We start from the raw sequence: 15588 nt of genomic DNA, 5'->3' as shown, positions 1-15588 counted from the left end.
CCCCCGGACCGGATCGCCCTCACATGAGTGCCGTTCCTCCCTCGGGCTGGGCCACTCCAGCGGGAATGCCGTTCCTCCCTCGGGCTGGGCCACTCCAGCGGGAGTGCCGTTCCTCCCTCGGGCTGGGCCACTCCGACGGGAGTGCCGTTCCTCCCTCGGGCTGGGCCACTCCGACGGGAGTGCCGTTCCTCCCTCGGGCTGGGCCACTCCAGCGGGAGTGCCGTTCCTCCCTCGGGCTGGGCCACTCCAGCGGGAGTGCCGTTCCTCCCTCGGGCTGGACCACTCCAGCCCCTCACCATGCCGCTCTCACGGGAGCACCGTTCCATCCCGGGCTGGGCCGGGAGCGAGCCCAGGACGAGTCCTGTCAGCTGCCTCCAGAGTCCCGAGGTCGCCGGCTCCGCTAGGCCTCAGCGTAGACGGAGGCAAAGAAGGGGGATACGACAAAAAGGTCGTATTCCCCCGAAGGGAGTGACAGCAGCCCCCGTTTCACCCCCCACCCCCCTCCCCACATAAACACAGCCTAAAAACCAAAAACATAACTAGACAAAACGAAAAAAAACAACACAAAAAAGTAAAAGACAAACGGACTGCAGGCGAGCCGCAGCCGTTCCCAGCGCCGCCACTTCCGGACGTATCCCCTGACTCCGCTGTCTTTAAGAGCCCTATCTAGCTCTCTCTTGAAAGCATCCAGAGAACCGTCCTCCACCACCCTCTGAGGCAGAGAATTCCACAGACCTCTGTGAGAAAAAGTGTTTCCTCATCTCCGTTCTAAATGACTTACTCCTTATTCTTAAACTGTGTGGCCCCTGGTTCTGGACTCCCCCAACACCGGGAACATGTTTCCTGCCTCTAGCGTGTCTTAATAATCACGCTAACCCTTAATAATCTTATATGTTTCCGTAAGATCCCCTCTCATCCTAAATTCCAGAGTGTACAAGCCCAACCGCTCCATTCTCTCAGCATATGACAGTCCCGCCATCCCGGGAATTAACCTTGTAAACCTACGCTGCGCTCCCTCAACAGCAAGACCCACTGAGTTTGTCCAGCACTTTGTGTCTGTGTTTAGTGCCAATCTAGTGCCCTGCACTGAGTGTTCACAGTGTGGCCTCCTGTACAATGGAGAAAGCAAGACACAGATTGGGCGATCGCCCAGTGGGGCACCTGTTTAATACAGCAGATAGAACAGTTTTCAACAAAGCACAGGTGATAATCGGGGATAATTGGAAGGTTTCTGTTTGCCTTCAATATTTATTTCAAAGATTTAAATTTGGAAGAGCAGAAACACCTTGTCTATCTCTGTATTTCTCCCTGGTCTCGTTATCTCCGTCTCAATGTTCTCACTTTCTCAGGAGCTAGCATATTTACATTTCCTAAGTATCAGGCAGAACACTTCATACTAATCAAGTCATAATTACAGGCTATCTGTTTCCTTTGAAAATTAAATTGATTTGTTATTGTTCTCGAGGCTTAACTATTTACTTGGATAAAATGGTCGTGGTCAACTGTTTATGAACCGAGACTTAGTCGGAGCGTGCCACAAGCCAGGCTGGTGCGTGGCTGTGCAAGGAACTGCAGATGACAAAAAAAAAGACACAAAGTGCTGGAGTAACTTAGCGAGTCAGGTAGCATCTCTGGAGATCATGGATAGGTCTCCAGAGACTACTACCTGGTTATCTTTTAGTGTAGTTTATTTAGTGTATTACTGAGATGCAGTGAAAAGCTTTTTGGTTGAATGCTATCCAGTCATCTTGTTACCGCCTAGCCCACAGCCAACAATGGAGCATTGTGGGCTCCACCTTTTCTTGATCATTGTTACTTTGAAAAAGACACCCAACAAAGGCCTAATGAACCACCTAATGAATCCATCAGGCGAGAATGAAATGCTCGGAGAAGGAGAATGTGGTGCAGCGCTCCTGGTGAGACGCAGGAGGAGCCCGGCCAAGACTCACCCCACAGTCAGGGCCCAGTCCCTCCACGCGCTAGAGCCTCCCAACCCCTGCACAGTGGTTACTAAGATGGCTGATCCGTGGGTGGTAGCTGCTGGGACGCAAGTCGGGGCCTGATCAACCCAGGCTGGGTCGCCTGGGCGAGGTGGTCTGATGCTGTGAGACCCGAAACACCCGATGACCCCAGGTCACATCACCGAGGATGTGTCCCAGTGCATCTAGAAGATGTATCTTTTTCACACTTTGTTGAATATCTTTCGTTCATTTGTTCTATGTCTCTCTACATCGCTGACTCTATCTCTCGTTTCCCTTTCCACTGACTCTCAGTCTGAAGAAGGGTTTCCTGACCCAAAACGTCACCTGCCCATGTCGTCCACAGTTGCTGCCTCATCTGCTGAGTTACTCCAGAACTAGGTGGTTTTTTTTCCATGAGTAGTTGAAGGTTAGAATTTGAAACTCCAGTGTGTGCAATAAATATAGTATAAGATGTTTTCTCAGTGTTTCTCACTTTCTCTCTAGTAAGTCAGTGTGTGTCAGTTGTGGAAAATAGATATCCTCTGTTTCGTCCAGTGCATGACATAAGTCGTATGCATTGCAGTGAATGAAAGCTCCTGTATGTAATGGGTCATCCTGCCATGGCTCAGACAAGAGCCCCCAACAGAAGAGGTATTATGGGCCAAATATGGGCCAGGAAGCAGCATGTGAGGTTGGAAAAGCACATCTCAGACCCGCAAACGCTCAGCATAGAAGCACCGCAAGGCTGCGTACTCTCCCCTCTCCTCTACTCTCTCTACACCAACGACTACACCTCCACGGACTCCTCTGTCAAGCTTCACAAGTTTGCAGATGACACAACCCTGATTGGACTGATCCAGGATGGGGAGGAATCTGCCTACAGACAGGAAGTGACACAGCTGGCGTCCTGGTGCCATCGCAACAACCTGGAGCTCAATGCTCTTAAGACAGTGGAATTGATGGTAGACGTTAGGAGAGCTCCCCCTCCCCTCACCCCACTCACCATCAACAACACCACAGTCACATCTGTGGAGTCTTTTAAGTTCCTGGGAACCATCATCTCCAAGGACCTTAAGTGGGGGGCTACCATCGACTCCACAGTCAAAAAGGCACAACAGAGGATGTACTTCCTGCGGCAGCTGAGGAAGCACAATCTGCCACAGGCAATGATGGTCCAATTCTACACGGCCATCGTAGAGTCTGTCCTCACCTTCTCCATCATGGTCTGGTTTGGCTCAGCCACCAAGCACGACACCTGGAGGCTGCAGCGAATCGTCCGATCAGCAGAGAAGGTTATTGGCTGCAACCTTCCCTCCATTGATGAACTGTACACTGCAAGGGCCAGGAAGCGAGCGGGCAAGATCATCTCTGACCCCTCTCACCCTGGCCACAAACTCTTTGAATCAAGTCAAGTCAAGTCAAGTCAAGTTTATTTGTCACATACACATACGAGATGTGCAGTGAAATGAAAGTGGCAATGCTCGCGGACTTTTGTGCAAAAGACAAACAACAAAACAACCAAACAAATTATAAACACAATCATAACACACATATTCTTTTACATAATAAATTACTTCACTTCCCTCAGGAAGGCGACTCCGGACTATCAAAGCTGCCACAGCCAGACATAAAAACAGCTTTTATCCACGAGTAGCTGCTCTACTCAACAGCCAAAAATCTGTAGCCTCTCTTTGATCTGGTGTTTTATATAATTCATGTTTAATCAATATTGTTTTATTATTAATGTTTAATGTTTTTTGTATCATTCTTAACTGCCACTGTATGTCATGTTGCCACTTGTGGGCAGAGCACCAAGGCAAATTCCTTGTATGTGAATACTTGGCCAATAAACTTATTCATTCATTCAAACTACTTCATTCCAAGCCGATCATAACATAGAACATATAGCAGTATAGTCCAAGAACAACTAATCTGCACGTGATCCGTAGACCTCCATTCCTTGCATATCCATGCGCCAATCTTAAACGCCAATATGTATCTGCCTCCACCACCACCCCTGGCAACGCATTTCAGGCACCCGCCACTCTGTGTATAAAACATTTCCTTTAAACTTTCCTTCCCCCCTCTCACATTAAAGCTACGACCCCTGGTCTGACATGTCCACCCTGGGGACAAGGTTCTGATTGTAGAAACACACAAAAGGCTGGAGTAAGTCAGAGGGTCAGACAGCATCTAAGGAGATAAGGAATAGGTGACTATTTGGGTCGAGACCCTTCTTCAGACTGGGAGTCCGGGGGAGAGGGAAACGAGAGATATAGACGGTGATGTGGAGAGATATAGAACAAATGAACGAAAGATATGCAAAAAAGTAACAATGCTAAAGGAAACAGGCCATTGTTACATGTGGGCTAGGGGAAAACGGGTTACAGACAACGAGACTCAACAAGGCGATTGCCAATGAAGGCCAATTATATGTTTGGGAAGTGGCTGATGGGCCAATAATTATGACGCATGATGTGTGAATCTCACCCTTGTGCAGCGGCTGCCAATGTCAGTAACGTGGTGCTGATGAGACACGGTGAGCTGGAAGAAGGGATCTCAGTGATGGACGAGGATGGGAACGCCATTGGATTTTCCAAGATTGCTGCCAGACATGTATGTACTGGAGTCTGCTTGCCTTTGTTGACTTCCAATGTTAATCCACCATGTTATTTTTCACAAGAATGATCCGTTCTCGCTCAGTGATCAAACTTGACGGGAATGATCCCAGGGATGAAAGAGTTAAAATGTGATGAGCGTTCATAATATAAAACATAACAAAATCTGGAATTTACAAGGGTGAGAGGGGATCTTAATTTGAGGCAGGACATTCTTGCAATTGAGGGAGTATAGCGTAGGTTGACAAGGTTAATTCCCGGGTTGGCGGGACTGTCATATGCTGAGAGAATGGAACGGCTGGGCTTGTACACTCAGGAGTTTAGAAGGATGAGAGGATATCTTATTGAAACATATAAGATTATTAAGGATTTGGACACACTAGAGGCAGGAAACATGTTCCCAATGTTGGGGGAGTCCAGAACCAGGGGGCCACAGTTTAAGAATAAGGGGTAAGCCATTTAGAACGGAGATGAAGAAAAACTTTTTTTACAATATATATTTACGAATTAGGCGAAGGAATTAAACGTATCATCTCCAAGTTTGCGGATGACACAAAGCTGGGTGGCAGTGTGAACTGCAAGGAGGATGCTATGAGGCTGCAGAGTGACGGATAGGTTGGGTGAGTGGGCAAATGCATGGCAGATGCAGTATAATGTGGATAAATGTGAGGTTATCCACTTTGGTGGCAAGAACAAGAAGGCAGATTATTATCTGAATGGTGTCAGATTAGGAAAAGGGGAGGTGCAACGAGACCTGGGTGTCAGGTACAGGATACTGAGTTGGATGATCAGCCATGATCATATTGAATGGCGGTGCAGGCTCGAAGGGCCGAATGGCCTACTCCTGCACCTATTTTCTATGTTTCTAAATCGTGTCCCCTTCACCTTTAACCTATGTCTATGTCTCTCTGTAAAACCTGGTGTCTGTCATTAATCGGATAGGATTATCAGCTGAGCTCATTGTGTGAGGACCAATCTTTCTTGACCGGTTGCGTTTGCTGGAACTGTGCTTCTGTTTCCTCCAGGCGCTGATGGAGACGGCCTTAACACGAGTCGTGCTCCCCGTCCCGATCCTTGTGCTGCCACCCATTATCATGTCCTTCTTGGAGAAGTAAGTGCTGTTGTTTCGGTTCTTTCCCAACCTTTGTGAAGTTCCAACATTTGTTTCGAGAGGGCTGGAATATTAAAAACAGGGCCGTAATGCTGAGGCTCTATAATTTGATTAGATTTGATTTAATTTATTGTCATTGTCTTCAATGAAGGGACAACGAAAATTATTTTCCCCTTACAGTCATACAAAAAAAGGCGCTGGTCGATGCGGACTCTGTGGGCCAAAGGTCCTGTTCTTTTGCGCTGGCTAAACTAAACTAAACTAAATTAAACTTTCCCAACTCACTTTATAGGCATTTGTCGGCACTGGGCCTGTGCTCGCTGGAGTTTAGAAGGATGAGGGGGAACCTCATTGAAACTTACCGAATAGTGAAAAGCCTGTACAGAGTGGAGGTGGAGAGGATGTTTCCACTAGTGACAGAGTCTAGGACCAGAGGGCACACCCTCAGAATAAAAGGACGTACCTTTAGAAAGTAGATGAGGAGGAATTTCTTTTGGCAGAGGGCAGTCAATGTGTGGAACTAGCACTGTCGACACGTGAGGGACAGTTTACAATTTTACTGAAGCCAATTAACCTACAAACCTGCACGTCTTTGGAGTGTGGAAGGAAACCGGAGCACCCGGAGAAAAAATATATCGAGGGAAGGCACAAAATGCTGGAGTAACTCAGCGAGACAGGCAGCATCTCTGGAGAGAAGGAATGGGTGACGTTTTGGGTCAAGACTCTTCTTCAGACCCGAAACGTCTCGACCCTAAACGTCACCCATTCCTTCTCTCCAGAGATGCTGCCTGTCCCGCTGAGTTACTCCAGCATTTTGTGTCTACCTTCGATTTAAACCAGCATCTGCACTTCGTTCTTACACAAGGTATAGAGAGATAAGGGCTAAACATGTGCAGATGGGTATAGCTGGAGCATCTTTCTCAGCACAGTGGCACAGAAGAGTATGTTTCTGTGCTGTATGACCTAACGTGGTCGCTTGAGCCATACGACCTCACGGGGCCGGTCGCCGGAGCCGTATGGCGTTGTGCGGAGCTGGTCCCGACATCACACGGGGCTCCGAAAAACGGACACAATTCAAAAATTCCGCGCGCCAACGGCCTGCCGGCCCGCAGCCGCATTGATGCGGTACGCACCGCCTCGACGGGCATGCGCAGCGTCTCGACGCTGTACGCAGCGTCTTGACGGTGAACGCCTAGCGTGAACATCTCGTGGACTTCGCGCAAACTTCACGTCAACTCGTACGGGGATCACTCGACCTCCGCGCAGCCACCGGTTCCGATTTAGTCGCGCTTGCCGCATGCAGTCGCCTTTTACTCTGTGTCTATGATAAGTCCCATCTGCTCAACCTCTCCCCATAGCTCAGGCCCTCTATTCCTGCCAACATCCTCAACAATCTTCCCTGCACTTTTTCTAGCTTAACAAATCTTCTCAATAACAGGGTGATCAGAAGGAAACAGAATACTCCCAATGTGGCCTCACCAATGTCTCGTACAACTGTAATGTAGCATTCTGTACTGTAACATACTCCGATACTCAATACTCCGACTGATGAAGGCCAATGTGCCTCCTGAGACCATCCTATCCGTCTGTGACACCACCTTCAAGGAACAATGTACTTGCACTCTTCGATCTACATTACTCCCCAGAGCCCTGCCATTAACTGTGAAGGTCCTGCCCTGGTTTGACTTCCAAAACTGCAACACCTCAGGTTTATCTGTATTCACGATGTTGGGGGAGTCCAGTACCAGGGGCCACAGTTTAAGAATAAGAGGTAAACCATTTAGAACTGAGATGAGGAAACACTTTTTCACCCAGAGGGTTGTGAGTCTGTGGAATTCTCTGCCTCAGAGGGCAGTGGAGGCCAATTCTCTGGATGCTATCAAGAGAGAGCTAGATAGAGCTCTTAAAGCTCCACGGTACGAGTTCATTCCAAGAGTTCTCCCGAGTTTGCCCTGATTCGAACTCGGAGATTTACGGTAAAGGCTGCTCGTCGGTACTCTGGGCTCTCGTGGACATTTTTCATCATGTTGAAAAATCTTCACGAGTCTTCCCGTGCTTACCTGCCGTTAGCGAGTCTTCCCGAGTACCTGCCGTTAGCGCTAAGAGACGTCCCCGAGCTCCGACGTACCCACTGCGTTCATTCTCCGTGCTTACGAGTCAGATTTTTTAAAAACTCGGGAGAGCTCTTGGAATGAAGTCGTGCCGTGGGACAGAGCTTTTAAGATAGCGGAGTCAGGGGATATTGGGAGAAGGCATGAATGGGATATTGATAGTGGATGATCAGCCATGATCATATTGAATGGCGATGCTGGCTCGAGGTGCCGAATGTCTATTGCCACCTATTGTCTATTGTCTAAACGCCATTAACCGTTCCTTTGCCCACCTGACCAACTGATCAATATCCTGCTGTAATTTTTGATAACCATCTTTGCTCTGTGGGATGCCACCCACTTTCATGTCATCTGCAAACGTACTAATCATGGAGTGTACACTACACGCCGGCTCGAAAGGCCGAAAGGCCTACTCCTGCACCTATTGTCTATGGTCTATTTGGGAAGGTTCATGGATAGGACAGATTTAGAAGTATAATGGTCAAACAAGGGAGGTGGGACAAGTGTAGATGGGACATGGTGGCATGTTTGTGTGGGCATATGGGGCTGAAGAACCTGCTTCCATGCGGTAAGACTCTGTGACTCTATAATGAAAGGACATGAATCTGAAACATTAACTCCATTGGTCGCTCCACAGATGCTGTCGAGAGAACATCTTCTGTTTTTATCTGTTGCTGCCTGTGTGGAGTCCACATGTTCTCCCAGTGGCCGCATGGGTTTCCTCCGGGTGCTCTGGTTTCCTCGCACATCCCAAAGACAAGTGGGTTTGTAGGTTTTGTAGGTCAATTGGCCCTCTGTAAATTATCTCTAATGTGTAGGGAGTGGATGAGAACGTGGGATAACATAGAGCCTGGAGCCTGGTCTCTGCACTGGGCCTGAAGCCTCCACGCTGCTCCCTCCCTCTCTCCTGGGTTCAACTACACTGGGTCCTAGTGCCCGTCTGCCCAGCCTTGCTAACCTCAGTGGCTGTTCCACTGACTCTCCCCCATCCCCCTCCAACCATGTCACTCCCGCTCTTCCCCACCCACATTACAGCCCCCTCTCACCCCCCCACCTCCTGACCACCCACCACCCCTCCCACACCCCCCAGTCCCACCCCCCCCCCCCGTCCCCAGTCCCAGTCCCCGTCACCTGCCTTCCTCCCCAACTCCCCGGCCCCAACTCCCACCCGCCGCCATCCCCCCCCCCCCCCCCCCCGACCTCCCCCCTCTCCCACACCCAACGGTCTGTCCTCAGCAGAGGTCTTACCTTTGTCCCCCTCCGTCCCCATCTCAATGAGTTCCGCGCCCACCATGACTTGGAGCGCTTCTACCGTCGCCTCCGCCTCACAGCGCACTTCCATGGGAAGGAGTCCTCGCCCCCCAATGATGACCCTTTTTCCCGTCTCCAACGCACCCCCTCCTCGTGGAACCCCCCTCGTAACGTCCCGGCTCTGGAACTCTTTATCCAGAACTGCCGCCGTGACGTCAACCGCCTCAACTTCTCCACTCCCCTGTCTCACTCCAATCTCTCCCCCTCTGAACGCACTGCCATTGAATCACTCCGCAACAACCCAGATTGGGTCATCAAACCAGCCGACAAGGGAGGTGCCGTGGTAGTCTGGCGCGTCGATCTCTACAAAGCTGAGGCCACGCGCCAACTCTCGGACACCTCCTCCTACTTACCCTTGGACCATGACCCCACTGACGAGCACCAGGCCACCATATCTTGCACCATCACCGACGTCATCAATTCCCACGCCCTGCCCGACCAAGCTTCCAACCTCATCGTTCCCCAGCCCCGCACGGCCCGGTTTTACCTTCTCCCCAAAATCCACAAACCCAGCTCTCCCGGCAGACCAATTGTCTCTGCCTGTTTGTGCCCCACCGAACTCATCTCCACATACCTTGACTCCATCCTATCCCCCTTGGTCAAATCCCTTCCCACCTATGTTCTAGACACCTCAGACACTCTCCGCCACCTCCACGCATTCCACTCTCTAGGCCCTCACCCCCTCATCTTCACCATGGATGTCCAGTCACTCTACACCTCCATCCCCCACCAGGATGGCCTCAAAGCCCTCCGGTTCTTCCTCGACCAGAGGAGCAACCTATACCCAGCCACTGACACTCTCCTCCACCTAGCGGAGTTGGTCCTCACCCTCAACAACTTTACGTTTGACTCCTCCCATTTCCTCCAAACACAAGGCGTAGCTATGGGCACACGCATGGGCCCCAGCTACGCCTGCCTCTTTGTCGGGTACGTTGAACAATCCTTGTTCAATACGTACCAGGGCCCCATCCCCGACCTCTACCTCCGTTACATTGACGACTGCTTTGGGGCCACCTCCTGCACCCACACACAACTGACTGACTTCATCCACTTCACCACCAACTTCCATCCGGCACTCCAATACACCTGGACCATTTCCGACACTTCCCTACCATTCCTTGACCTCACCATCTCCATCGCAGGGGACAGACTTCTGACCGACATACACTACAAACCAACTGACTCACATGGCTATCTGGACTACACGTCTTCCCACCCTGCCCCCTGTAAAGACTCCATCCCATACTCCCAATTCCTCCGCCTACGCCGCATCTGTTCCCAGGATGAGACGTTCCATACCAGGGCATCGGAAATGTTCTCGTTCTTCAGGGAACGGGGATTCCCCTCCGCCACCATAGATGAGGCTCGCACCAGGGTCTCATCCATACCCTGCAACACTGCTCTCTTTCCCCATCCCCGCACTCGCAACAAGGGCAGAGTCCCCCTAGTCCTCACCTTTCACCCCACCAGCCGGCAAATACAACACATAATCCTCCGCCATTTCCGCCACCTCCAACGTGACCCCACCACTCGCCACATCTTCCCATCTCCCCCCATGTCTGCCTTCCGCAAAGACCACTCCCTCCGCAACTCCCTTGTCAATTCTTCCCTTCCCTCCCGTACCACCCCCTCCCCGGGCACTTTCCGTTGCAACCGCAAGAAATGCAACACCTGTCCCTTCACCTCCCCCCTCGACTCCATTCAAGGACCCAAGCAGTCGTTCCATGTGCGACAAAGGTTCCCCTGTATCTCCTCCAACCTCATCTACTGCATCCGCTGCTCTAGATGTCAGCTGATTTACATCGGGGAGACTAAGCGGAGGTTGGGCGATCGTTTCGCCGAACACCTCCGCTCAGTCCGCAATAACCTACCTGAACTCCCGGTGGCTCAGCACTTCAACTCCCCCTCCCATTCCCAATCCGACCTCTCTGTCCTGGGTCTCCTCCATTGCCAGAGTGAGCAACACCGGAAATTGGAGGAACAGCACCTCATATTCCGCCTGGGTTGCTTGCGTCCAGATGGCATGAACGTTGAATTCTCCCAATTTTGCTAGCCCTTGCTGTCTCCTCCCCTTCCTTAACCCTTGAGCTGTCTCCTCCCATCCCCCCGCCCTCGGGCTCCTCCTCCTCCCTTTTTCCTTCCTTCTCCCCCCCCACCCCCCATCAGCCTGAAGAAGGGTTTCGGCCCGAAACGTCGCCTATTTCCCTCGCTCCATAGATGCTGCTGCACCCGCTGAGTTTCTCCAGCAATTTTGTGTACCTGGGATAACATAGAACTAGTGTGGAAACAAGAAACGGCAGATGCTGGTTTACTAAAAAAAGACACAAAATGGTGGAGTAACTCAGTGAGTTTCAGGTTTTAGTTTAGTTTAGTTCAGAGATACAGTGTGGAACCAGGCCCTTTGGCCTACTGGGTCTGCGCCGACTAGTGATCATTGCACACTTACACTATCCTACACACACCAGGGACATTTTACAATGACACCAAGTCAATTAATGCAAAAAACCCGGTAGCGTGGAGTGTGGAAGGAAACCGGAGCTCCTGGCGAAATCCCACGCAGATCACAGGGAGAATGTGCAAACCTGATGCAAACAAACACCCGTAGTCAGGATTGAAAGGGAACAAATCTACCGCTGCGCCACTGTGCCGCCCCTTAGTAAGTCTAAAGAAGGGTCTCGACCTGAAACGTCACCTATCCATGTTGTCCTGAGATGCTGCCTGATCCGCTGAGCTACTCTCGCCCTCTGTGCCTTAATTTTTATAGAACTAGTGTGAATGGGTGATCGGCGGTCAGCATGTACTCAGTGGGCCAAAGGGCCTGTATATTAGGCTGTATCTCAAAACTAAACAAAATCTCTGGTCCGGAATAGCACCTCCGATTTTTCGACACAACTGACTAATGTTAACCACATTGCATGCATCATTTGAAAACATTTTGATGCCTTCATCATTTAAATCATTAATTAATACTACAAAGAGCAAGGGAGCAAATGCTGCACCCTGTGGGATCCATGGCAACATTCTGTTAATCATTACACATTTTCATTTCTGGTGATGAGCCAATTTTAGATCTAATCTCCTTCGGATCCACAAGCTTTTTTTGTATTGGAATGCCATTTGGGATCTTATCACCCACCATTGTGGGCCATTGTGCACAAATGTACTGCTCTCACCGAACCTACTTGCCACCTCGAAAAATTCAGTCCAGTTAGTCATGCGTGACCATCTCCGAACAAACCCATGCAAACTGTTTACGTCGACGATTTGGATGAGAATGTAATTCAGTTTAGTTTATTGTCACGTGTACCGAGGTACAGTGAAAGGCTTTTGTTGCGTGCTAACCAGCAGCGGAAAGACAATACATGATTACAACCGAGCCGTTTACTGTGTACAGATACAGGATAAAGGGAATAACAATTAGTGCAAGGTAAAGCTAGTAAAGTGAAAGATGAATGAATGAATGTATGAATGAATTAATGAATGTATGAATGTATGATTGAATGTATGAATGAATTAATGCATGAATGAATGTATGAATGAATGAATGAATGAATGGATGAAATGAATGAATGAATGAATGAATGGATGAATGAATTGAATACGTTTATTGGCCAAGTATCCACATACAAGGAATTTGCCTTGGTGCTCCACCCGCAAGTGATAACATGGCATACACTGAAAGTTAAGAATGATACATAAAACATTAAACATTAATAATAAAACATTATTGATTAAACATGTGAATTAAATAAAATACCAGAGCAAAAGGAGGCTACAGACTTTTGGTTTTTGAGTAGAGCTACTAATCGTGGAAAAAAAGCTGTTTTTATGTCTGGCTGTGGCAGCTTTGACAGTCCGGAGTTGCCTTCCAGAGGGAAGTGATTCAAATAGTTTGTGGCCAGGGTGAGAGGGGTCAGAGATGATCTTACCTGCTCGCTTCCTGGCCCTTGCAGTGTACAGTTTGTCAATGGAGGGAAGGTTGCAGCCAATAAGGTGGAATCTCATATAGATAGGGTGGTAAAGAAAGCTTTTGGTATGCTAGCCTTTATAAATCAGAGCATTGAGTATAGAAGCTGGTAATGTTAAAATTGTACAAGGCATTGGTGAGACCAAATCTGGTGTATGGTGTACAATTTTGGTCGCCCAATTATAGGAAGGATGTCAACAAGATAGAGGGAATACAGAGGAGATTTACTAGAATGTTGCCTGGATTTCAACAACTAAGTTACAGAGAAAGGTTGAATAAGTTAGGTCTTTATTCTCTGGAGCGCAGAAAGTTAAGGGGGGACTTGATAGAGGTCTTTAAAATGATGAGAGGGATAGACAGAGTTGATGTGGACAAGCTTTTCCCTTTGAGAATAGGGAATATTCAAACAAGAGGACATGACTTCAGAATTAAGGGACAGAAGTTTAGGGGCAACATGAGGGGGAACTTCTTTACTCAGAGAGTGGTAGCGGTGTGGAATGAGCTTCCAGTGGAAGTGGTGGAGGCAGGTTCGTTGGTATCATTTAAAAATAAATTGGATAGGCATATGGATGAGAAGGGAATGGAGGGTTATGGTATGAGTGCAGGCAGGTGGGACTAAGGGGAAAAAAAATTTGTTCGGCACGGACTTGTAGGGCCGAGATGGCCTGTTTTCGTGCTGTAATTGTTATATGGTTATATGGTTAATAACCTTCTGATCAAAGATTTTCCGGGGTCACCAATGAGGTAGATAGTAGTTCAGCACTGCTCTCTGGTTGTGGTAGGATGGTTCAGTTACCTGATAACAGCTGGGAAGAAACTGTTCCTGAATCTAGAGGTGTGCGTTTTCACGATTCTATTACTTTTGCCTGATAGGAGAAGGGAGAAGAGGGAGTGGCCGGGGTAAAACTGGTCCTTGATTATGCTGCTGGGCATGCCGAGGCAGCGTGTAATGTACACGGCATGATTAGTACGTTTGCAGATGACATGAAAGTGGGTGGCATCCCACAGAGCAAAAATGGTTATCGAAAATTACAGCAGGATATTGATCAGTTGGTCAGGTGGGCAAAGGAACGGTTAATGGAGTTTAGACAATAGGTGACAATACATTCGGCCCCTCGCTGACAATAGATCTAGCTCTTCTTGAAAATATCCAGAGAACCGGCCTCTCATGCAGAGCTATGTTTCTATTTACAGAGTTGATATGGACTAGCTTTCTCTTGAGAAAAGATTCAAACAGAGGACCGGACTTCAGAATTCCACCGTTAGGGGTAATATGAACTTCTTTACTCAGAGAGTGGTAGCACATGTTTCAGTGGAAGTTAAACAGGTTGCAAAAATTGGTAAATGGATTGCGATATTAGTGTGATGAGTTAGTCAGATCTAAGGGGAAAAAACTGGTGCACGGACTTGTAGGGCCGAGTGGGGGGGCTGTAATGGTAGGGTTATAGTTCCATAAATATTCAATCATTTCACCCTATCAATTCCATTTAAAGTTGTGAAATCTTAACCATTTAAAGTTGTGAAATCCCCTTGACCTTTCCTGTCCTGGAGGAATGTAGCTCTCGTTTGTGTAATCACTTCTTGTAATTTAGCCCCTGGCGTTTAGTCATAATTTGGGTGAACACACTGCACTTTTTCAGAAGCCATTATAATTCTGAATCTATGCTGCGCTAAACTGGCATTTGATACTCCAGATGTGGTCTAACATCCATGGTGATCCATCATGTCTTCCCAATACCTCTTGCTCTAACCTCCCATATCTCATGACCCAAACAGCTCCGTAATTCACCATTTCAATAGACAATAGACAATAGGTGCAGGAGGAGTCCATTCGGCTGATCATCCCCAATCAGTACCCCGTTCCTGCCTTCTCCCCATATCCCCTGACTCCGCTATTTTTAAGAGCCCTATCCAGCTCACTCTTGAAAGCATCTTGAGAATAGGCCTCCACTGCCTTCTGAGGCAGAGAACTCCACAGATTCACAATTCTCTGGGAGAAAACGTTCTCCCATCGGGCAAGAGGCACAGAAGCGTGAAAACGCACGCACCTCCAGATTCAGGGACAGTTTCTTCCCAGCTGTTATCAGGCAACTGAACCATCCTCTCACCAACCAGAGAGTGGTCCTGACCTCCCATACACATTGGAGACCGTCAAACTATCTTTGAACGGACTTTGCACTAAACGTTATTCCTTTTATCCTGGTTTTTCTACACTATGGACGGCTCGAATGTAATCATGTAGAGCCGTCTCGCTGACTGGGTAGCACGCAACAAAAAGATTTTTACTGTACCTCGGTTCACATGGCAATAAAGTAAATTAAACTAAACTATTTCTGTCTCTAAACCTCTCTTCAACTTATTTCCCTCTATTCCAATTGTAATGCACCTATCCCTCTGACTGGGTCCATGTATCAATCTGTATCCCTCCCTATATCTACTGCTAATTCAAATGCCTTGTCTATCTGCAACTGGTATTTCGTACCCCAGATGTACTCGAACATCCCTGTTG

The 15588-nt window shown here is 48.6% G+C and overlaps 1 protein-coding gene across 1 annotated transcript in view; it reads left to right on the top strand.

Annotated features, from left to right (window-relative positions):
- LOC129694297 (sideroflexin-5-like) overlaps positions 1-15588 on the top strand; it is a 237661-nt gene that overhangs the window by 129554 nt on the left and 92519 nt on the right. Inside the window, 2 exon segments of the mRNA XM_055631006.1 lie at positions 4462-4577; positions 5605-5690. Coding sequence (XP_055486981.1) covers positions 4462-4577; positions 5605-5690 — 202 coding nt within the window.

This window comes from Leucoraja erinacea, unplaced genomic scaffold (genome assembly GCF_028641065.1).
Source record: "Leucoraja erinacea ecotype New England unplaced genomic scaffold, Leri_hhj_1 Leri_60S, whole genome shotgun sequence".
Classification (NCBI taxonomy): Eukaryota; Metazoa; Chordata; class Chondrichthyes; order Rajiformes; family Rajidae; genus Leucoraja; species Leucoraja erinaceus.
This window is presented reverse-complemented; position numbering and strand designations above follow the sequence as displayed.